This window comes from Onthophagus taurus, unplaced genomic scaffold (genome assembly GCF_036711975.1).
Source record: "Onthophagus taurus isolate NC unplaced genomic scaffold, IU_Otau_3.0 ScKx7SY_15, whole genome shotgun sequence".
NCBI classification, from domain to species: domain Eukaryota; kingdom Metazoa; phylum Arthropoda; class Insecta; order Coleoptera; family Scarabaeidae; genus Onthophagus; species Onthophagus taurus.
This window is the reverse complement of record NW_027248940.1, coordinates 2504875-2530106: the sequence shown is the minus strand read 5'-3', so window position 1 is coordinate 2530106 and position 25232 is coordinate 2504875. Positions and strand designations below refer to the sequence as shown.

General features: G+C 38.6%; 1 protein-coding gene across 1 annotated transcript in view; it reads right to left on the bottom strand.

Moving 5' to 3' along the window:
• Window positions 1-1578: 1578 nt before the first annotated feature.
• Window positions 1579-25232, bottom strand: part of LOC111422384 (lachesin-like) — a 105981-nt gene continuing 82327 nt past the window's right edge. Inside the window, exons 3-7 of the mRNA XM_071200892.1 lie at window positions 18524-18721; window positions 17892-18164; window positions 17736-17833; window positions 2074-2373; window positions 1579-2022 (exon numbers count right to left, since the gene is read on the bottom strand). Of these exons, the coding sequence (XP_071056993.1) occupies window positions 1705-2022; window positions 2074-2373; window positions 17736-17833; window positions 17892-18164; window positions 18524-18721 (1187 nt within the window). The 3' untranslated portion in view covers window positions 1579-1704. The remainder of the gene's footprint in view (window positions 2023-2073; window positions 2374-17735; window positions 17834-17891; window positions 18165-18523; window positions 18722-25232) is intronic.

The following is a 25232-nucleotide window of genomic DNA, read 5'->3' as shown; positions in this document are numbered from 1 at the left end:
TAAGTTATACAATAAAAGTAATTAATTTTTTTCTCAAAACTTTTTTATATAAAAATTTTAAACTCTGTACTAGTTTCGAAAGAAGACATCTTCAGCTTTAATTTGAGACATAAATCGCTTCTTCACTTCCATAAATAAAGAAGTTATGATTTATTGAAAATTAACTCATTTTTAATCGAATTAAGTTATACAATAAAAGTAATTAATTTTTTTCTCAAAACTTTTTTATATAAAAATTTTAAACTCTGTACTAGTTTCGAAAGAAGACATCTTCAGCTTTAATTTGAGACATAAATCGCTTCTTCACTTCCATAAATAAAGAAGTTATGATTTATTGAATATTAACTCATTTTTAATCGAATTAAGTTATACAATAAAAGTAATTAATTTTTTTCTCAAAACTTTTTTATATAAAAATTTTAAACTCTGTACTAGTTTCGAAAGAAGACATCTTCAGCTTTAATTTGAGACATAAATCGCTTCTTCACTTCCATAAATAAAGAAGTTATGATTTATTGAAAATTAACTCATTTTTAATCGAATTAAATTATCTAATAAAAGTAATTAATTTTTCTCTCAAAACTTTTTTATATAAAATTTTTAAACTCTACACTAGTTTCGAAAGAAGACATCTTCAGCTTTAATTAGTGACATAAATCACTTCTTCACTATCATAAATAAAGAAGTTATGATATTATAAAAAGTAACTCATTTTTAATCGAATGAAATTATCTAATAAAAGTAATTAATTTTTCTCTCAAAACTTTTTTATATAAAATTTTTAAACTTTATACTAGTTTCGAAAGAAGACATCTTCAGCTTTCATTTGAAACATAAATCGCTTCTTCACTTTCATAAATAAAGAAGTTATGATTTTATAAAAATTAACTCATTTTTAATCGAATTAAGTTATCTAATAAAAGTAATTAATTTTTTTCTCAAAACTTTTTTATACAAAATTTTTAAACTCTATACTACTTTCGAAAGAAGACATCTTCAGCTTTAGTTTGAGACATAAATCGCTTCTTCACTTCCATAAATAAAGAAGTTATGATTTATTGAAAATTAACTCATTTTTAATCGAATTAAGTTATACAATAAAAGTAATTAATTTTTTTCTCAAAACTTTTTTATATAAAAATTTTAAACTCTGCACTAGTTTCGAAAGAAGACATCTTCAGCTTTAATTTGAGACATAAATCGCTTCTTCACTTCCATAAATAAAGAAGTTATGATTTTTTGAAAATTAACTCATTTTTAATTGAATTAAGTTATCTAATAAAAGTAATTAATTTTTTTCTCAAAACTTTTTTATATAAAATTTTTAAACTCTATACTAGTTTCGAAAGAAGACATCTTCAGCTTTAATTTGAGACATAAATAGAGAATTTATGATATTTAGAAAAAAATTTTCTTCGATAAATTAAAAAAAATCATAATAAATCTAATTCTTAAGATACCGCAATAAAATTTCGGCACTAAATAGATTAAAGTGCTCTCTTTTCACTGAATCTAAAAAAATTTAAAAATCTCTTTTCGTTCGGGAGATAAAATCGTTTAAATCTCAATAAAACCCAATTTATATCAAAAATTTTTTTATTAACCCACATTTTTAGGATTAAATTAATAAATAATGAAAGCTCGTTATTTTTTTATTAATCTTTACAATAAACCTTAAAAATTAAACAATTTGAACCGATCGATTTAGAAGTAATAATTCCACACCACTATCAATATAAGGCAATCGAATCGGGCTCTTTTCCCATCATGAATCCAACTTTGTTTTGACGTCAAGTGAACCAAGGGGCGCCCTTTTTGCGATGAAAACCATTGGTGTAAATCGGAGAGCTCCCCGAAACCGTGTTGATTTTTCGCTTGGACCAAACATTCGTAAACCGAATCCGGGGATAAACTTTTTATCGAATAGGATTGGTGCCTTTCGCTCGTTGAAATGTGGTAGATTTGGCGCGGTTTCACCAACAAATCGTGCCATTGCCCTGGGTGGTGATACGAGGAGTTTATCTGGAGCAAAAAATTAATTACAACAAATAATTATGTGGATTAGAAACTTACAAGGATTCTTCTATACAATATTCGAACCTCCAATATGGGGAAAACGCTTTGGACACTCCACGTGAGGTTGTATTCGAATGGATTTGAGTACCCTGGGCTTGTTATTTGAGGGGGGCCGGGTTTCCCGCTCAATTCGATGTATTTCTTTTCCCTCCCGATTGAATTTGCAACTAAGCAGCTGTAATTGCCGAAATCGGAGAGTTGGATGTTCTTGATTAGAAGGGAATGAGTTGGGCCGTTTTGCGACATCGTTCTTCTGTCTGTTGGTTGCAAAATGAAGGAGTCTTGGTACCAACTCACCTTTAATAAGATCATTTTTTAATAATGTAACGTTTTTTAATTATTTATATTTATTTATATCTGAACACAATACAATCTTTTTTACAAAAGGTCCACTGATGTCAGTCACAAGTCAGTACACTTCTAGACACAGATCCACCTAAAGTATGGATCTTCATCACACGAACCTTTCCGTCTAGACCAGGATGGAGTTCTTCTATTCTTCCTGTTCTCCACTGCATTGGAGGGAGGTTGTCATCTTTGAGCAGAACCATACTTCCAACCTTGACAAGATCTTCTCGGTCGAATCTCCACTTCGTCGTTTGTTGCAGAGTATGCAAATACTCCACCTTTTCCAAAATGATTGGTGTAATTTTTGGAGTTGTTTGTAATTTGTTAATACGTTAGAAGGAATTTTTGAAACATCTACTTCAGGAACTGCCAATAAAGCCGTGTCAATCAAAAAATGTCCTGGAGTCAATAATTCCAAATCTTGAGGGTCAGAGGATAAAGGAAGTAAAGGTCTTGAGTTTACGATTGATCTCATCATCAATTTAACGGCAGCTTCCCAAATATCACCAAAGTGAGGGCTTCTTGCTTGAATGAAGTGCCAAATGATCCCTATGTCACGAAAATAATTTGAAATATCAGGATCCTTAGCTAAATCTTATAAATTAGCATACATTAAATTCTTAGCCACTTTAAAATTAGTAGCATTATCGGAATATAAGCATCGACACAAACCTCGTCTACCCAGAAATCTTTTAAATGCATTCAGAAATGTGCCAGATATCAAATCAGTCACCAACTCTAAATGTAATGCCTTCGTAGCACGACCTTGGCTAGATGTCGATTAATGGTCCTGTTCATCCGCTCTACCATTCCGTCAGACTGTGGGTGGAGTGCTGTCGTTCTTGTCTTTTTGATGTTTAGAATCCTACAGACATTACGTTCCTAGACATATCTCCGCGTATCTCCTCTATCATCTGTCTACCTGCCTATAGAAGAGATGGCTCCTACTGCAGCCTTGACAACATTAGTCAACGTCAGTAAGGTAAATAAATGGCTACTCATTGTAGGCTGCGACTCCAACGCTCAATCTCTTGCCTGGGGATGTGACGAAGGAAACTTTAGAGGTAAGACCTTGCTTGAATTTATTACGAGTAATGACTTGGAAATAATCAACCAAGGCTGTGAACTCACGTTCGTCAATGCTGGGTGTCAGACGATTATTGATTTGACAAAAGATTAGCAACTGGTGTGTCTGCCAGGAGGCGTCTATGTCTGACCATAGATCACTTTTGATTTAGGACCAATTATGCTCTTGAGAAAGAGGGTCCGGGATCCAAAGCGGACTGACTTGAGCATTTTTGCAAGCTGTCTAAATGAGCAATTGCGAGATTTTCCAGATGCCCTTCCTGGAAATACCGATGACTTGGAGTATTACTCAATGACACACTATGTAGTATGTAGTTTCATGTGAGGTTGGTTAAACCACAGGTGGTATAACCAAAGCACTTAGGCCCCCACGGTCCCTTTGTACATCCTCACGGTTTACTTCGGCCATGTGTAGGTCTATTTGGAGGAGTGAAAGATGTTCGAAGATGGCATCCGATCAGGCTGATACCGCTTCTCGCCTCGCCTTCAGCCGGGCTGGTACTCCAACGCCCAGCAATTTGAAGACGACCCCCAAGCCGGGCTGGTACTCCAACGCCCAGAAACTTGGGTGCATGGCTGAGTACCGCTCAAAGAGCGCAGACGCGCTTTCAACCCGTTTTTACGTTCACAACCTCCAACTACACATGTATCTGACGACAACCAGAGATGTCAGACTGGTTGCCGGGACCGACGGCTTAACGTCCCCTCCGAAGGACGGGGAGGCGACTCGGCGTGTATTCACTGGGAATCGAACCCAGGACGCCGGCGTGGTAGCCCGAGAGCTTACCACGGGGCCATTCGCCCCCCCCAATGACACACTAACTCGGGCCTTCCACAGTGCATGTCCTGAGAGAATTGTGGAGGAGACAGGAAGGATCACACCTTGGTGGACTCCTGATCTACATTCACTGAGGGTCACTTGCAGAAAAGCTTTTAATAAAGCAAAATAAACTAGACTGAATTCTGACTGGACCTTGTTCAAAACACACCAGTCAGAATTCAAACGTTTAGTACGACAAAAGAAACGACAAGCCTGGAGAGGTTTTTGTGAACAGGTGCTGAGGCGTCACGCTTAAACAAAATACTATCTCGCGGCCAAAACACAGTTATGACATTCTAAAAAAGTCTGATTGCAGTTTTGCCAAGGATCCAGAAGAATCGTTGCATTTATTAATGGATGTTCATTTTCCAGGTTCTTTGCAAGATTTTTCAATGCTTCTACACCAAATTTAACAACTCTCCTAGCACCCATGACTGGCAGATAGCTAACCGGGTTGTACGGAATGAGTTGGTAGAGTGGGCCGTCGGCAGTTTTGAACCCTTCAAAACACCCGAACCCGACGGTACATTTCCTGCTCTTCTTCAATGGAGTCTAGAGGATATGAAAATACACTTGATGAGAGTTTTTAAAGCCTGCTTAGCCTTTAATTACGTTCCCATCAGCTGGAGGAAGGTTACAGTAACCTTTTTACCAAAGAATGGAAAAAAGGACCCAGCGGATCCTAAAGCCTTTCGACCAATTAGTCTCTCATTATTTCTTTTAAAGATGCTTGAAAGACTATGTTACCAATACATTAGAGAGAATGTACTTAAAGCGTTTCCTTTGTACCAACATGCTTATATCATAGGTAAATCTGTGGATAGCGCCCTACACATGGTAGTGGGGCGCATCGAACAAGCACTTGATTCGAAAGAGTCCATTCTGGGAACTTTCTTTGACATAGAGGGAGCGTTTGACAGAACCACCTTTAGTAGCATTAGCCTGGAATCTCGAAAAGTGCCGATTAGTCATCGCGGGCTTGATAAAAACAATGCTAGCAAGCAAAGTTGTTCAGGCTAAGGCGAAAAGACACATAGTACAGAGAGCTGTGGTTAAGGGTTGCTCAGAAGGTGGGGTACTCTCACCGCTTCTCTGGTGCTTAATAGTTGTTGATCTTATTCGTGCAGGCACTTAAACTTGTTGAACGATGGTATGAAGAACATACCCTTTCTGTCAATCCTAAAAAGACAGAGACTGTTCTCTTCACTAAATAGAAGAAACTGGGACACTTAATGGATTATTGCAGAAATTGGGTATTTCTGCAATAATCCATTAACCTTTGCTCCAGAGCTGAAATATCTGGGTGTTATCTTGGACAAAAAACTAACTTGGACATCACACATTAGTTGCAAAACCAAAAAAGCAACGATTGTACTGACCCAGTGCCGAAAAATTTAATCCGAAAGTTATAATGTGGATCTACAGTTCTGTGATAAGACCCATGGTAGCTCAGGGAGCAATAGTTTGGTGCTCAGCACTAAAACACCCATATTGCTGCATCAATTGCAGGCGCTATGAGATCTACACCTACGATTGCAATGGAGACTATGCTGAACGTGCTGCCCATAGATATTTTTATCAAGGAGGTGGCCGTGGTGGCATTACTTCGACTGTGATCAGTAAATGAAAAGCAGGTTGTTAAAATGGGAATAGTACGGAGCAAGCTCTGGAGTGAGGCTGTTAGTAAACAACCCCTCCTTAAAGCTCGCACAGACTACATTACACCTATTTCCTTAGGCAATCCACACTTTGGCAGTGAAACGATACCCCAGAGCAACTCAAGCTCGGGCAAAACGCTGACCATCTACTCTGATGGATCAAAGAAGACTGGAGGTTCCGGAGCGGGAATTTTCTGGCACCATCTTCAGCTATAGTATTGCACGACTGCTCAAGCCGAATTAACTGCTATAAACATAGCAGCCGATGCGATTATCGACTCCAAAAAAGTTGGCAGAAACGTTGTAATCTGTACTGATAGCAGACAGGCTATGCTGGCGAAACGGGCACCTAACAAGTCACCGATCTCCCCTGAACCGTTTGTAGCACTAGCTGTTAATACAGCATTAAAACTGATAAATTCCATCTCCTACCGAGCTTTTTGCGACAGATGGGATACTCTAAAGGATACGCTAAGAAAACTCTGCTCTACCCTGACCGGAAGACATCTACTCAGTTTGTGGGAAAATCAAAAAGTGACTTGAGGCTTCTCACCCATTTCCTGACCGGACACTGCAGGTTACGTAAGCACATGTTTTACATGAAGCTGGCGAATACACCTCTCTGTAGATGGTGTGAAATGGAAGACGAGACGGTAAATCATATTGTTTGTGACTGTCCCTACCTCGCGTACTTAAGGAAATCCATTTTCGGAGTACCATGGCTCCAAATTTCGAATATAAGGAACATACTTTCTGTTGTATATTAACGTTCATGAAAAGATTAGGCTGGTTTTCTGAACCTTGAATGAACAGTAAATTGTGGGGATGTACAAAGGGCCGCTGGGGCCTAAGTGCTGTGAAGTAACTGACACCCACGTGAAACTACATACATCCTACAGACATTTTGAAAGAGCGCCGACTCGAAATTTCGACCTTGGTCGGAGTGTAACTCCAGAGGTACACCGAATCTGCAGATCCAGTCCTCAACGAAGGCATCCGCTATCATTGCGGCCTCCTGGTTTGGAAAGGCATAAGCTTGCATCCATTTGCATTTGAAGTATTTATTGCCTCCGTATATTGTCACATTGGTGCTTTTTTGTGCCCATTTTCTTTTGGCCGCATAATCTTGCCACACACTTCCTGCACCAATCTTTAACGTCATCCTTGCAATTCGCCCAATAAAACCTCTCTCTTAACTTGTTAAGAGTCTTAGTTATGCCCAGGTGACCTCCGGTGACTCCATTATGAATTTCAGTTAGAACTTCCGGAATTCTGCAACGACAAATAACAATCTGATACCTCACGTCGCCACCATCTGCATCTTCAAGTCGTCGTTCAGGACGAAAGAATTCCATTGCGCCCAGTATGTCTTCACAGCCGGTGAGTATTTAGTAATCTCACCCCAAGTTGGTCTCCGGTCCTGCCTTCTGATGGGCAGGATCGTCTGATGGGCAGGGCTTCACTGAAGTCCACCATCGGCGACACAAGCATAGGGTGTCAAACAACAACACAAGCCAAAAGGAGAAGGAAGGCGAAAAATAGCTTCTGCCCGAAACTCCGCTACAGGGTCCAGTCGGGCCCTGTACAAGCCACCGACGGGGAGCAAGGCTCACCAATCGTAACATAGCGGGAAGGTTGACGCTCGCACCCAGGGATAGGCTAAGGAGCAACCCAAGCGGCAGAGATTCGCCACTTCCAAAGAATCCTCTTTGAGGGAATCAAAGAGGAAGAGGCAGGATGTAAGACAGATTTTAAAAATCGCCTGCAATGATGATGCTTCGTTGGCGTGGCTGAAGGCGACAGTACCGTTGCTTGCGCCTATAGATTGCATAACACTTAGCGTGGTTAGGGAGGCTGATCTACCCTCTTTATGAAGGATCCAAATTTGGATCCCGCACTGCGAAGCAGTTACATCCGAGAAGGAGAACGTACTTCGCATTTTAGCGGGACAGAATCGACATCTGGACATAGCTAATTGGTGCTTCTTCCGGTACGAGGACAGGAGGGAGGCTCAAGGCCGCCTCGTGGTCTTCGGTGCTAATGAAACAGAATGGGGAGAAAATCTGCTTCCTCTTCAATACGGTAGGGGCCCGCGTGAGCAGATTGAAGGATCCTGAGAAGGACAACATTGTGACTGTGGAGGAGGAGCTGACAGAGGGGATGGAAACAGAGGTGCTTCCACCCGAAGAGGTAGACGAGGCGACTCTCGTCAACCTAGATGCCGACCCGAAGACCCCAGCTTCGTCAGAGGTGCTGGACGAATACATCCTCGCAAAATAGCTTCGGCTACAGTTACCATTCCACCAAAGTAATGGATCTTTGCAAAGGTGAAATTGAGGGTGGTTCATCACAGCAGGGCTGCAACTGCCACCCTCTGTCGTCACCTAGATATGATGACTAACGCGATAGCACTGATCCAAGAATCTTGGATTTTCAAATCCGAGGGTCGAGGATTCAGTGGACTTAAAGACTCTATTTTCAGCTGCCTTGGTAGTGATAAAATAAGAACAGCCATTTACGTGCCTAGACACGTCCAGACCTGTTTGCTGCCACAGCATACAGGAGGGGACATAACGACTGTTAGAGTTCGTTGTACCGTCAATCGTAGCGATACGGATATCACGTTGGCTCCTCTTCTGAGGAGTTGGTGAGTCTGGCAGAGGACGTTAGATCAGGTAACTGGAATCTCGTTATAGGCTGCGATTCCAATGCGCACTCCGTATTCTGGGGCTGTACCGAGGACAACAGCAGGAGTAAGTCTCTGACTTGGTTTCAATGTCAGACCACAGGTGAATCACTTTTGATCTAAGTATAAAAAAGATCGGGAAAAACCTGAAGCAAAACCCCAGGAACACTGACGTGAACAAGTTCAAGTCGGTATTATCAGGGTGTTTCAGCGATATAAGGTTAATCCTGCCCAATTTGAGTAGGGATGTTGAGGAACAATCATTGGTCTTGACAGATTCCCTGACAATTGTGTATAAAAAGGCTTGTCCACTCCGTCCGGAAGCTGATTCAGGACGTGCAGAATCTGTGATGGTGCACTGAGCTCAGCGACCTTAAGAGGGAGTAATAAAGACAAAAGCTCGAGATTAGATTTTGAATGGAACTGCTATAAAGGCAAACTATCAGAGTTTAAAAAAAGTGTTCGTCGGGCGAATAGGTTTATTGAAGGATGACGGTTGCTATACTGATAACCTTCTACAAAGCTTACACCTTCTAATGATTGTGCATTTTTCAGGTTCGGTAGATTCTATAGTAGCTCATGGAGACACCAACCACACACCGACTGCAGAAGACTGGCTGTTAGTTGAGAAGATTTGCACGCATGATAAAATGAGGTGGGCAATAAACAGCTTGTCAACTTTCAAAGCTACTGGAGCTGATGGTATCGTACCCGCCCTGCTGCAGTGGGGATTGGAAGAATTGATACCTCACCTAAGGAACATCTTTGAGGAATGCCTGGCGTTTCGCTACATTGCCAGTTGTTGGCGTGAGGTTTTGGTGAACTTCATACCTAAACCGGGTAAGCAAAACTACTTCCTTCCGATGTCTTTTAGACCAATCAGCCTTTCCTCGTCTTGTTCATAGACCCTTAGATTCTAACCAACATGCGTATACCCAAGGCAAGTCCACACTGACAGCTCTTCACAGTGTGACCAGTTTTGTTGGGAGGACCTTCGTTGGTATTAACGAGGCTTTGGCTGAGCATAACGTTCCTCCTACCCTCTGTGGATGGATAGATAGCTCCCTAAGAAAAAGAATCGTTAAGCTAAGGGCTGACAACGCCACCCTTAAAAAGGCTGTAACGCGAGGATGTCCTCAAGGAGATGTTCTTTCACCACTTCTATGGAACCTCGTTCCAGACAGCCTTATTAAACGCCCCAAAGAGGGTAAATTCGTTACCGTTGGATATGTCGATGATCTAACCATCCTTGCCAGGGGAAAACATGTGGGGGTGTTATTTGACACAATACAATACATATAGTCGAGAAATGGTAGACATGGGGTTTGTCACCCAAATCTGCCCTCTGGATCTACACGGCTGTGATACGACCTATGCTCACTTATGGTGCAGTAGTATGGTGGTCTAAAACTTTACAGGTTACCGCCATTACCGCACTAAATAGAATACAGAGACTTGCGTGTATGTATGTTATAGGTGCCGTGAGGACGACCCCCACTGCTGCCATGGAAAATATGTTAAACTTGCTACCTCTACATTTATATATTCAGGAGGTGGCGCTGATTACTACGTTGCGACTACGGAAAGTAGGACTTATCAAGGGAGAGGAAACCGAAGGAATTGCAGCACTTTGGAGGAACACCTCTATTGGAATGCTGCACGGACTATATACCGGTTAAATTCACATTTTCAAGGAAATACTTCACCCATTGTTGTTCCACAGGAGTAAATGAAAATAACACCCTTAAAATCTACACTGATGGTTCGTGCGGACGGACTGGTGCAGGAGCGGGAGTATTTTCTAACGACTTACAGCTCCATCTCTTCATATCACTTGGAGAAGGCATAACCGTCAAGCAGGTGGAATTAGTCGCTATAAAATTTGCTGCTGACTACATTGTCATCTGCAATTACAGAGGTAAGACCTTTAAAATCTTTGCCGACAGTAGATAATCTGTTATGGATTATCATTTGGCGCTTGAAGAGGCGGCAACACTAAACAGTGTCACACTGCAGTGCACTCGGGGAATAAGCACGCCGATAGGCTGGCAAAAAAGGCTGCCCTGTTCCCCTTTGCCGACAGTTGTCCCTTCTATAGTTAATTTTCTATTGAGTTAATCAAAAACCTAAGCCGCAAAAAGTTCCTTGACCGATGGGATAGACTTAAAGGATGCCAGTTAGCTAAGCAGTTATTATTTTATCCTTCAGCTGACGCAGCACAGAAATTTGTAAAGTTGGGTAAGAGCGCCTTATGGGTTATTACGGGACTTGTTAGAAGTCACTGTAAGGTAAATAAACACTTTTATAATATAAAGTGTGTTGACAACCCTCTGTGTCGTGCTTGTGAACAAGACGACGAGACGGTTTATCACATCTTATGTGACTGTTCTGCCCTCAAGGACCTCAGATTAAGAGTGTTCGGGGAAGAATGACCTACTACGGCTGGCGTCAGAGACACACCTCTGAGCTGTATCCTAGCCTTTGGTAACTCCTTAGGCTGGTTAATATAACCGGATTATAACCGCCAAGAGTTCTCTCCGTATTACACAATAGTTGCGTTCAGGTTTCGATAGAGTCTTGCTGAAGTATCCTATCACGTTTTTTTGACCATCTTGGATCTGGGACAAGACCGCATCCGTGTTTAGTATAAACTTCCCATCTGGCAATGGGTAGCTCAATATTGGGGCGATGGTTAGTGTACCTTTATGGTGTTCGAATGCTTCTTGGCAGTCTTTACCCCACTGATACCGGCAATCTGCTTCTGTCAGTTTCGTCAGAAGCTTGGCGATGTTGGCAAAACCTAGTACATATCTCCTGTAGTAGGTACATAGGCTGAGAAAACTTCGTAACTCCTGCTTGTTGCTGGGTACTGGCCATTCTTGGACGGTGTTCACTTTATCTTTATCCACCGCGACTCCTTGACTAGAGATAATATGCCCCAGGTACTGGAATTCCTTTTGAAAGAGGTGACACTTCTTTGGATTCAGCTTCAACTCTGCCCTTCGTAAACGCTAGAATACTTCCTCTAGATTCTTAAAATGATCCTCGACGGATTTTCCGAGAACAATAATGTCGTCGAGGTATACTAAACAAGTCTTCCAGGACAAACCCCTCAGAACAGTTTCCATCAATCGCTCAAATGTAGCTGGAGCATTGCAAAGTCCAAACGGCATCACATTGAATTGCTACAGTCCAGTTCCCACAGTAAAAGCGGTTTTCTCTCGATCTTCTGGTGCCATTTCCACCTGCCAGTAATCACTCTTCAGATCCAATGTCGAAAAGATTTTCGATCCGGCCAAAGTATCTAACGTGTCATCAATTCTTGGAAGAGGTCCGATAATCCACACAGAATCGCGTCTAGCCATCTTTCTTTTTAACTAAAATTACAAGTGACACCCATGGGCTGCTGGATGGTTCAATTATTCCTTTTTTTCTCATATTCTGAACAATTCTATAGGCTTCTTCTTTCTTTGCAAACGGCAATCTTCTTGCTCTCTGACGAATCGGCTGTGATGTTGCAGTGTCGATTTTATGCTGGACAACACCCTTCTTTCCCATGTTAAAGATGTAATGATATTTTTCAATCAGGCTGCTCAATCTTGCATCTTCTTTCCAACGGATGCGACCGATACCAAATCGAGTAGCTTCGCTGGATATTTCGGGGTAGATTCTTTGAGCGCATCGATGTTCGAAACAAAGGAGGAGATAGATGTGCAATATCCCAACACAAGAATAACAGGAACCGTCTGTGCAGTACGTATCAGGGTCTCATTTGGTCTAGGCTCGAACATCCTGATTCTTCATTCACTAGGCGTGCCGTCCAAACTGCCATCCAGAATTACTTCGCTTCGTTTTGGTAAGAAGGTATCTGTGGCTAAAATCACACGAATAGTTTCAACTCCTTTCTTTTGCAGGACTACCTCATCTCACGCATGTTTTCAGAATTCATGACGTCCATTCTAAGTATTATTTCGTCTTCGATGTCTGCTATCAGTGCTGATTGTTTTATTAATGTACTACCGATAACGATGTTAATGTCCACTTCACCGTGGATGAAGGTTATCCTGTTGCAGTATGGAGTCTCCTAACCTTTGCTGACTTCTGTATGATACTTGGTTTTACGATGGTCTTCGCCGCACCTATATCCAATAGGAGCCGGTAATGCTTTCCATTAACCATGCCGTCCAAAACAGCGCTGTTAACTCGATGTTGTAAAGATGCGACATGTACGATTTCTTTCAGGGCATGTTGGATACAGGTTGATGTCTGCCCCTTATTATCGATCCGCTTTATGGTTTGGACACCTTGTCACCGTACTTATTGCAACGGTTATTAATTTCTTTTTTCCTTTTATTAATTAGCTATTCTAGACGGCGTACTAAGTCATCGAGGAATTGAAGAAACGTTACAACATCTGCAAAAGAACTATTGGTGGCAGAAAATGAGAAGCACAATTACCAAATTCATAAAGAATTGCGAAGTATGTAACAGAAGTAAATATAACAGAGGTCCTGAAGTACCACCATTGCCGATAACGTACACACCGGAAGCACCAATAGAAAAACTAATCAAGGAAAGTATCTAACCACTGTCGATTCATTCTCACGACTAGGTCAAGCGATAACCAATAAAAAGTAAAAATCCGACAGAAATCGTGGATGCCCTGCTAACGTATTTTGGATACTATGGGATTCGACAACGAACTTGTGAAGGAACTCGCAAAAATTCATAAAATAAATTTGCATGTAACAACAGCGAAGAATCCCGAATAACAAGGTAATGTAGAGCGATTTCACTCAACATTGGTGGAGCATCTAAGATGTTTAGAAGATGATAATACTGCTACTATGAAAGAGCAAATAAGTAGTGCTATAATAGCATATAACAACACCATATCCACACCAACAGGTTTAACACCAATGAAAGCATTATTAGGACATACGAAAGCAAGAGATCCTATGGACATGTTTTATGACGAAACTACTTACCAAAATATCATCCAGAAGCACAAAGATCGTTTGAAAATCTTATATCAACGAATAAGAGATAAAGATGAGGAAAAAAAGCGAAAGACCCAGCAAAAACAATCAGAAAGGACTAAAGAAACGGAATGGAAGATCGGAGAAATGGTTTACGTTAGAAACATTAGAAAGAGTAGTAAGATTGCCAAACCTTTCTTCGGACCATATAAAATAATAAAAGTTAACGATAACGATACAGTGGAAGTAGTAACGAAAAGAGGAGTTCAAACGTACTATAAAAGATATCTAAAACAAATCCTTTATTGCATCGCAATTGGAAAAGTAATTATGACAAAATTAGAAGATCCACTTTTTCCACTCTACTTGGGAAAAGCAGTAAATAAAGTGGGAAGATGGAACTTAATCATACAACACGAGTTACACAACCTATTGGCATTGAAGTAAACAATTTGAATGAAAGATATCAAGAAATACAAGGAATTATCGAACAAAGTAAAGATTCAAGATTAGTAAAACAAGAATTATCAGGAATGTTATCTACGTTAACAACAAACAAGAACCTAATGAATGAAGGATGGCTACAGTTAGTTCCAAAGGTGAAAAAAAGTAAAGCAGCAACAAAAATTTTATTTATGTGAGAAGAGTAGTGTCGCTTCCAGTGTTACCATTTCCTTTTCCATCCCATCTATCTGAAGGGAAGGAGGGGTATATAATAATGGGAGGAGACTTCAACGCGAGAGTGGGGGAAGGGGGAGGAAGGCTGGGGACATGGGGAGAGGAGAGGAGTCGAGGGTCGAAGGATAAGGTGCAGAATGGGGAAGGAAGAGAATTGCTGCAGTGGGTGGAGAAGAACGGATGGGAGATACTGAACGGCAATAAGGAGGAGGGAGAAGAAGGGGAGTACACATATACAGGGGCAAGGGGGGCGTCGGTAATTGATTACGTGGTGGTGGACCAAGAGATGTGGGATAGGGTGGAAAGCTTCAGGGTGGGAGAATCAGTAGAATCGGATCACCAACCGCTGGAATTGGTACTAAGGGGCGCGTGGGGGAGAGGGAGTTTGAATCGGGAAAGAAAAAGTATAAGGGCTGACTGGTCGGAAAGAGGGATAGAACACTTTAGGGAAAAGTTAGAGGGGTGGCGACGGAGAGTGGAGATGTCTAGGGGGGTGGACGAGCTGGTGCGGGTGGTGGGGGAAGCGATATTGAAGAAAGAGTACGTACGAGGGGGCAGTGCAAAGCTAGGCATGAACGAATGGTGGGATGGTGAGTGCATGGGGGCGAAGAGAGAGGCGAGAAGGAAGTTGAGACAGTGGCGGAGAGGGTTGGTGGGGGCGGAAGAATATAGGGAAGCATTGAGGGGATATAAAGAGATATGCAAAAGAAAAAAGAAAGAATTGAGGGATAGGGAGGCGGAAGAGATCAAAGGGGTGAGACAAGAGGGTGAAGTTTGGAAATATATAAACAAAATAAGGAAAGTACGAGAGGAAATAACCAGTGAAATACAAATTACGGAGTGGAGAGATTACTTCAAGGGTCTGGTGGAGGGGGAAGAGGAGAGGCGGGTAGAGGAGGTAGATACAGGGGGACGGAGAGGAGAGGAGATGGCCGGGGAACAAATGGAGGCGGCGTTGGGGGGACTAAGAGGGGGAAGGCTCCAGGGGAGGACGGTGTCCAGAATGAGGCATGGCTGGAGGCAACGGGAGAAGTGAGGGGAAAGTTGTTGGAAGCGCTGAACAAAGTTTGGGAAGGGGAAGGGTTTCCGATTGGATGGAGGACGGCGATAATAAGCCCCTTGTACAAGAAGGGAGTGAAGGGAGTAGTGGAAAGTTATAGGGGAATTAGCTTAATGGACTCGGCGTACAAGATATATGCGAAGGTGCTGCTGCAGAGGTTGGAGGAAGAGATGGAAGAGTAAAAGATCTTACCGGACGGACAGGCAGGATTTAGAAAGGGAAGGGGCGCGATAGATAACGTGTACATATTGAAGCACTTGGTGGATAAAGAGCTGGAAGGGAAGGGAGGGAAGCTTTACGCCCTATTCATAGATCTAAAGGCAGCGTTTGATAAGGTGAATAGAGGGAAGTTATGGGAGGAGATGAGGAGGAGAGGGATTACTGGTGGGACAATAAACAGAGTGAGGGAGATATACGCAGAGACGATAGCTAGGGTAAAGGTGGGGGACGAGTTAACGGATAGGTTCTGGACAACGAGGGGTTTGAGGCAGGGATGTCCACTCAGTCCCGCTCTGTTTGCCTTGTATACCGCAGACATGGAAGACAGATTGACCGGTGGGCAGATGGGAGGTGTGGTTGTAGGGAAGAGGAAGGTGCATTCACTGGCTTACGCGGACGATTTGGTGGTAGTGGCGAGAGAGGCGAAGGAGATGAAGGCGATGATGCGGAGTTTGGAGAGTTATTTTAGGGGGAAGGCTCTGGAGGTGAATGTAGGAAAGACAAAGGTTATGAAGTTCTGTAAAGGGGGTAGAAGGAAGAGCGAAGACTGGAGGTGGGAAGGGAAGGAGATAGAGGAGGTGAGGGAGTACACATATTTGGGGTACAGATTTAGAGAGGACAACAAGGAAGGCGCGCATGTGAGGGCAATGGCAAAGAAGGCGAATAAGGTGATGGGGCAGGTCTGGGGGTGGGGAGAGAGATTATTTGGAAGGGATATGGAAAAAAGGAAGATGATATTCGAGTGCTTGATTAGAAGTGTTATGATGTACGGGGCGGAGCTTTGGGTGGAAAGAGCAAGGGCTGTTGGAAGGCGTACAGGCCAGGTATTGGAGATGGGTTTTGGGGTTGGCAAAAGAGACGCCGGAGTACATAGTCAGAGAAGAGGTGAAGGTTGATAAGTTAAGAGTGGAGGCGGGTAAAAGGGCGGTACGTTTTGAGGAGAGGGTTGAAGGGAGGTCTCAATGTAAAATTTTGGGGGAGTGCTGGAAAGAGATTAAGGCAGGGAAAGGGGGTTACGGGCAACGAGGGAGGGAGGAATATTTCAGAAGGGTGGGGTACTCAGTGAAAGCGGTAGATGATAGAAGGAGGGAAGGGATTGAGATGTGGAGAGAGCTGGAGAGCAGGGATAGAGATGTACAGAGGCAAGAAAGAAGGGGGCAGATAAGGGAGAGCAGGTACAACCCTAAGTACGAGGAAATAATAACGGAGGGATTGCCGAAGTACCTGTCGGTGGAGGGGGATGAGGAGGGGAAGAGGATGGTGGCAAGATTCAGATGCGGCAATGAGGAGAGAGCGAATAGGTATTGGATGAGAGATGAGGAGAGGGGTTGTAGGCTATGTGGGGGGGAGTGGGAGTCGTTGGAGCACCTACTGAGGGAGTGTGACGAGCTAAGAGAGGAGGTGATCGGCTGGAAGCAGGTGCTGGGGGAGGGGGCAGAGGGAAGAGAATGGATGAGGGAGGTGGTGGCGACAAGGCAGCGTAGGGAGATGCGGGGAGGAGATAGGGAGGGGTAGGATAGGAAATAAAATGTATTGTATTGTAATGTGATATATGTAATTGTAGTATTGCTAAAAATTTAATTGTTTGTGGAATGTATTGCTGATTTGGTAGCAATAAACTTAATTATTATTATTATCTGTTTCTGGAACAGTTCTAATTTGTTGTCTACTTCTGATAATTTTTGATCAAGTAATTTCTTGTTTTAATCTTTCAGAATTCTTTAGAAGTTTCCGATCCAATTTGCTGGAATTTTATTGAAGCTTTTGTGCCAACTCTCTAGAATTTTCTTGCAGTTTCTTTTGTAGTGTATGTTCCAAGTTGCTGACATTTTCTTGAATTTGTTGCGAAACTAATATCACAATCACCGGAAAACACGAACGTTTCTGGATCATTCCCTTCTTTTTCCAGAGCTTCTCAGAGTCGAATTTGCAATATTGTTACATCAATTAGTATTGTTACTAATTCATGTTTCAATTCTTGTACTTTCCGATTTATTATATTAATTGTAACGTTTTTTAGTTACTTATATTTGAACACAATACAATCTTTTTTATTTTATTTAAGACACAACGGTATTGCCATTTTATTTTTTATTCCTGTCTAAAATAAAGAAGGTTAACTCACCTCAGCTGGGGGATCCGCGTGAACTAAGCAATCTAATTTCGCCTCTAAACCTTCCCCAGAATTAACCCACGATCTCAAAACTGTCACTTCAGGTGGGTCTAAACACAAATAAGGTTATATTGTAATTATTACAAAGATTAAAATTAAAACACTTACATAAAACGTGTAACTTAACATCCCCCGTTGCGGGTTGTCCGATTCCATTCGAAGCAATGCACTGGTAAGTTCCGGCGTGTTGGCGTTGGACATCGACGAGAGACAGCAAATACCCGGTTTGAACTTGCATCCCCGATGGTAACAACCCCTCCTTTTTGGACCATTGCACCACGGGGGTTGGATTGCCCGAAGCGCGGCACTCAAAACTAACCGGGCCGCCTTTTCTCGTGGTAACTTGACCTGTTTGGGGGATGATTTGGACGCTGGGTGGCACTAAAAAATAAAATTTGGAGTAAATGTACAAACAAAAAAGGCACTGCGGTGGGTGGTGAAAACCATGAATATTTAGAGGGGCCGTTAACGGTTGATTGCCACTTTAAAATGCAAAATACGCAATTTGCATAAATTGAAATCGTCCGAGTATGGTACGATGCGATGACGACGGTTACGACGGTTACGACGGTTCCAACGACGAAGACCGCAAAGACAAAGACGGATAGATATAGCCAATCTGCATGTATTACGTTTTACTAAATAGAGGTAAAACTGACATCGATATCACGTAATATATTATTACGGCAATGAAATGTGTGTGAAATAGGCACAAAAGAAGACTGGGATATCGCACTTACTGAGTATTTCAATGGTGTGGATTAAATCCCCGGAAGAGCCGTCGCCTATTTGACACGTATAGTCGCCCTGGTCCAGGTGTTTTATCTCCCTAATTTGCAAGTTGTAGCCGGTTAAAGAGAAGCGGGTGTCGCGCGAAATCATCTGCTGGCCAGCGCTTAAAAGAGATGCCCCTTTCCGCCACACTATCACAAAGTTCCCTGCAACATATAAATTTAAAAAGAATAAATTTGGGGTTGTAACAAAACGGATGACGGAATCGAGTAACAAAATCGATTCTAAATCGAAATTGAAGAATACATTTTTTTGATTTTTCGCTTCGTTCTCGAGATAAGAATCAATTTTTAAATTTAATTTTTTGCCAGAAAATGATTTTAAAGATTGTGTGAAAATAACCACAACGAATTTAGAGACAAAGGAAAAAATATCGAATTTTTATGTTTTTACGTATCTTGCTTAATAATATTCGCCGATATAATAAATCCGATGATTTTATTAAGTCGAAAAACAGTTTTTAAATCGATTAATAAGAATAAAATTTTTTGATATCTCCTTACGTTTTTGAGTTATTCGCAATAAAAGTGTTAATCTTATGATTTCTACTAAAAAAGTTAAATTGATGAGTTTAAAAGGAGATATCTCAAAAACTACGATAAATACGATAAAAACTCATTCTTTATTTTCGATTTTAAATTTAATTTTCAACCAGAAAATGATTTTAAAGATTGTGTGAAAATAACCACCACGAATTTAGAGACAAAGGAAAAAAATTAATTAAAAAAAATCGAATTTTTATGTTTATACGTATCTTGTTTAATAATAATCGCCGAAATAATAAATCCGATGATTTCATTAAGTCGAAAAACAGTTTTTAAATCGATTAATAAGAATAGAATTTTTTGATATCTCCTTTCGTTTTTGAGTTATTCGCAATAAAAGTGTTAATTTTATAATTTCTACAAAAAAAGTTAAATTGATGAGTTTAAAAGGAGATATCTCAAAAACTACGATAAATACGATAAAAACTCATTCTTTATTTTCGATTTTAAATTTAACTTTCGACCAGAAAATGATTTTAAAGATTGTGTGAAAATAACCACAACGAATTTAGAGACAAAGGAAAAAAATTAATTTAAAAAAATCGAATTTTTATGTTTATACGTATCTTGTTTAATAATAATCGCCGAAACAATAAATCCGATGATTTCATTAAGTCGAAAAACAGTTTTTAAATCGATTAATAAGAGTAAAATTTTTTGATATTTCCTTTCGTTTTTAAGTTATTCGCAATAAAAGTGTTAATTTTATAATTTCTACTAAAAAAGTTAAATTGATCAGTTTAAAAGGAGATATCTCAAAAACTACGATAAATACGATAAAAACTCATTCTTTATTTTCGATTTTAAATTTAATTTTCTACCAGAAAATTATTTTAAAGATTGTGTGAAAATAACCACAACGAATTTAGAGACAAAGGAAAAAATATCGAATTTTTATGTTTTTACGTATCTTGCTTAATAATATTTGCCGATATAATAAATCCGATGATTTTATTAGGTCGAAAAACAGTTTTTAAATCGATTAATAAGATTAAAATTTTTTGATACCTCCTTTCGTTTTTGAGTTATTCGCAATAAAAGTGTTAATTTTATAATTTTTACTAAAAAAGTTAAATTGATGAGTTTAAAAGGAGATATCTCAAAAACTACGATAAATACGATAAAAACTCATTCTTTATTTTCGATTTTAAATTTAATTTTCTACCAGAAAATTATTTTAAAGATTGTGTGAAAATAACCACAACGAATTTAGAGACAAAGGAAAAAATATCGAATTTTTATGTTTTTACGTATCTTGCTTAATAATATTTGCCGATATAATAAATCCGATGATTTTATTAGGTCGAAAAACAGTTTTTAAATCGATTAATAAGATTAAAATTTTTTGATACCTCCTTTCGTTTTTGAGTTATTCGCAATAAAAGTGTTAATTTTATAATTTTTACTAAAAAAGTTAAATTGATGAGTTTAAAAGGAGATATCTCAAAAACTACGATAAATACGATAAAAACTCATTCTTTATTTTCGATTTTAAATTTAATTTTCTACCAGAAAATTATTTTAAAGATTGTGTGAAAATAACCACAACGAATTTAGAGACAAAGGAAAAAATATCGAATTTTTATGTTTTTACGTATCTTGCTTAATAATATTTGCCGATATAATAAATCCGATGATTTTATTAGGTCGAAAAACAGTTTTTAAATCGATTAATAAGATTAAAATTTTTTGATACCTCCTTTCGTTTTTGAGTTATTCGCAATAAAAGTGTTAATTTTATAATTTTTACTAAAAAAGTTAAATTGATGAGTTTAAAAGGAGATATCTCAAAAACTACGATAAATACGATAAAAACTCATTCTTTATTTTCGATTTTAAATTTAATTTTCTACCAGAAAATTATTTTAAAGATTGTGTGAAAATAACCACAACGAATTTAGAGACAAAGGAAAAAATATCGAATTTTTATGTTTTTACGTATCTTGCTTAATAATATTTGCCGATATAATAAATCCGATGATTTTATTAGGTCGAAAAACAGTTTTTAAATCGATTAATAAGATTAAAATTTTTTGATACCTCCTTTCGTTTTTGAGTTATTCGCAATAAAAGTGTTAATTTTATAATTTTTACTAAAAAAGTTAAATTGATGAGTTTAAAAGGAGATATCTCAAAAACTACGATAAATACGATAAAAACTCATTCTTTATTTTCGATTTTAAATTTAATTTTCTACCAGAAAATTATTTTAAAGATTGTGTGAAAATAACCACAACGAATTTAGAGACAAAGGAAAAAATATCGAATTTTTATGTTTTTACGTATCTTGCTTAATAATATTTGCCGATATAATAAATCCGATGATTTTATTAGGTCGAAAAACAGTTTTTAAATCGATTAATAAGATTAAAATTTTTTGATACCTCCTTTCGTTTTTGAGTTATTCGCAATAAAAGTGTTAATTTTATAATTTTTACTAAAAAAGTTAAATTGATGAGTTTAAAAGGAGATATCTCAAAAACTACGATAAATACGATAAAAACCCATTCTTTATTTTCGATTTTAAATTTAATTTTCTACCAGAAAATTATTTTAAAGATTGTGTGAAAATAACCACAACGAATTTAGAGATAAAGGAAAAAAATTAATTTAAAAAAATCGAATTTTTATGTTTATACGTATCTTGTTTAATAATAATCGTTGAAATAATAAATTCGATGATTTTATTAGGTCGAAAAACAGTTTCTAAATCGATTAATAAGAGTAAAATTTCTTGATATCTCCTTTCGTTTTTGAGTTATTCGCAATAAAAGTGTTAATTTTATAATTTCTACTAAAAAAGTTAAATTGATGAGTTTAAAATGAGATATCTCAAAAACTACGATAAATACGATAAAAGCTCATTCTTTATTTTCGATTTTAAATTTAATTTTCAACCAGAAAATGATTTTAAAGATTGTGCGAAAATAACCACAACGAATTTAGAGACAAATGAAAAAAATTTATTAAAAAAAATCGGATTTTTATGTTTTTACGTATCTTGCTCAATAATAATCGCCGAAATAATAAATCCGATGATTTTGTTAAGTCGAAAAACAGTTTTTAAATCGATTAATAAGAATAAAATTTTTTGATATCTCTCTTCGTTTTTGAGATATTCCCCATAAAAGCATTAATTTTTACTAAAATAGCCAAATTGGTAGATTTAAAAGGAGATATCTCAAAAACTGCGATAAATACGATAAAAACTCATTCTTTATTTTCGATTTTAAATTAAATTTTCTATCAGAAAATGATTTTAAAGTTTATATAAAGATAACCCCAACGAACTTAGAGGTGAAAGAGGAAAGTTAATTTTTTAAAAATTGAATTTTAATACCTTTATAATAGTTTAAGTGATTTCATTAAGTGGAAAAATCATTTCTAAATCGATTAATAAGAATAAAATTTTTTGTTATCTCCCTTCGTTCGAGAGATATTTCCCATCAAAGTCTTAGTAGTTAACAAAAAAATTCAAAGTGTATTATTTAGGGGGTGTATAAACCTGAAAGTGTTCTTAGGGACACGATGAGGCGGGAGATCAAGATAGGATAGAAAGGGGCCCACAGCTCCTAATTGCTGTTTGTCGTGGATAATCGGTCTCGCTTTGAGGCGTTGCGCGATAAAGATCAGATTTTGATTGGGGTCTCGTTTTGATGTTGTGTAGGGTGAGAACGATCGATTTTTTTCTCCATAATGGATAAAAATGCATTTTGACATCTATGAAATAACCCCCATACATAGTGTATGAGTGCAGATGGATGATAAATTTGGGTTAACCTTTCACCCCTTCCCGCTATGGAATCGCTGACCTCTGACCCGGTAACGCGCCGCCACTGGTGTTTGAGGGGGGCGCACAAAATTATGCCGCTGCTATCTCGGATCCGCGCGCGGCCGCCTCTGTTTACAATTTATATGTAAATTAGCGGGGAGCAATTACAATTTCGGATGGCTTAGGGAACGAGATGAGATCCCTCCGCACCCCCCGTCCCTGGGGAGGGTGGAGAAATGATCCCCACAAATTAGCATTCTGCCTAAAGTCTCTTTTAAAATTTTTGAGAGATTTACGACCATCGCGTTTCGTACAAATTGTTGCGTTCAACCAAAATCCTTTATCCACGAAACCACCCTTAAAACGTCCAAAACCACCCCCGTTACACAGTTTTTGGTATGATTGATTGAACCCCCCACCCCATCCCCCACCACACCCCCCACCAACAGTGATTTATGACTAACGCGACAATGCCGTGTGCAAAAACCGGTTTGCCGTTCGTCATTTGTTGATTCATTTTTTTTCTCGTTGTTTTTTTGTTTTGTAACGCAGTGACATCCCCTTTCGTTTCCCTTCGAGATTGCGGTCTGCGGTTGTATAACATCGATCCCGAAACTGGTGGCGTTTCCCCCCATCTTCGGCCCGCGGGCTGTAGCCGAGCAATTAGCAGAATTGAACTGCTATTCCGGAGGAGGTTCCCCATCCCACCCCTTTTCCACGGTTCCCCCTCTCTCATCCGCCACCAGCTAAACCGGGGGGCGATTTGCATCCGCCGCCACTGAGCTCTAAGCCGGAGAACACCGAAAACCGGACCGAAGAGGGGTACTCGAGAAGTTTCTCTAACCCGGAAGTTTTACTTCGACCGCAGAAAACACTACGACACAAAAAAAGGCTCCCCCGCGTCCGGTTACTCGAGCATCCGGTTTTTAATTGGTCTCATTTCTACAAATTATTTTACCTGGAAAAGACATTCATTTTTATAGCTGTAATTAAGAAAAAAAATATATCTTAAAAGCGTCAAAAACGTCAATTATAGCAAAAAATTCGAAATACTTCCAATGAAAATTGCAAAATTCGAAAAACTTGTCAATTATTTCAAAAATGTATTTCTCAAGAAGTATAAGTGATTTTTCAAAACGGCTTTTTGCATTAAAAAGATGATTGGTGATATTTCTACAAGGATCCTTCAGGAAATTAATTTTATAGCGAATTTTGAAAATTGCAACATCTAAAATTTTATCAAAAATTCAAATATTGTTTTCTCAAAAACTAAAAGTTATTTTTCAAATCGTGTTGGTTCATTGAAAAGAGGACACTTTTATTAACACTTTGGGATATTTTCAAACTCATATTCCAAGAAATGGATTTTATACGAATTTTTAAAACTTAACCGGTGAAAATTGCAAAATTCGAAAAAATTTTTGATCATTTCAAAAATTTATTTCTCAAGAACTGAAAGTGATTTTTCAAAACGGCTTGTTGTATTAAAAAGAGGATACTTTAATTAATAATTGGTGATGTTTCCAAAAGGATCCTTCAATACATTAATTTTATAGCGAATTTTGAAAATTATTGCAACATAGAAAATTTTATCAAAGCTCCAAATATTCTTTTCTTAAAAACTAAAACTTATTTTTCAAATTGTGTTTATTCATTGGAAAGAGAACACTTTTATTAACACTTTGGGAAATTTTTAAACTCATATTCCAAGAACTAGATTTTATACGAATTTTTAAAACTTAATCGGCGAAAATTGCAAATTTCTCAAGAACTGAAAGTGATTTTTCAAAACGGCTTTTTGCATTAAAAAGAGCATACTTTAATTAATAATTGGTCATATTTCCACAAGGATCCTTCAAGAAATTAATTTTATAGCGAATTTTGAAAATTATTGCAACATAGAAAATTTTATCAAAACTGCAAATATTCTTTTCTTAAAAACTAAAACTTATTTTTCAAATTGTGTTTATTCATTGGAAAGAGAACACTTTTATTAACACTTTGGGAAATTTTTAAACTCATATTCCAAGAACTAGATTTTATACGAATTTTTAAAACTTAATCGGCGAAAATTGCAAATTTCTCAAGAACTGAAAGTGATTTTTCAAAACGGCTTTTTGCATTAAAAAGAGCATACTTTAATTAATAATTGGTCATATTTCCACAAGGATCCTTCAAGAAATTAATTTTATAGCGAATTTTGAAAATTATTGCAACATAGAAAATTTTATCAAAGCTCCAAATATTCTTTTCTTAAAAACTAAAACTTATTTTTCAAATTGTGTTTATTCATTGGAAAGAGAACACTTTTATTAACACTTTGGGAAATTTTTAAACTCA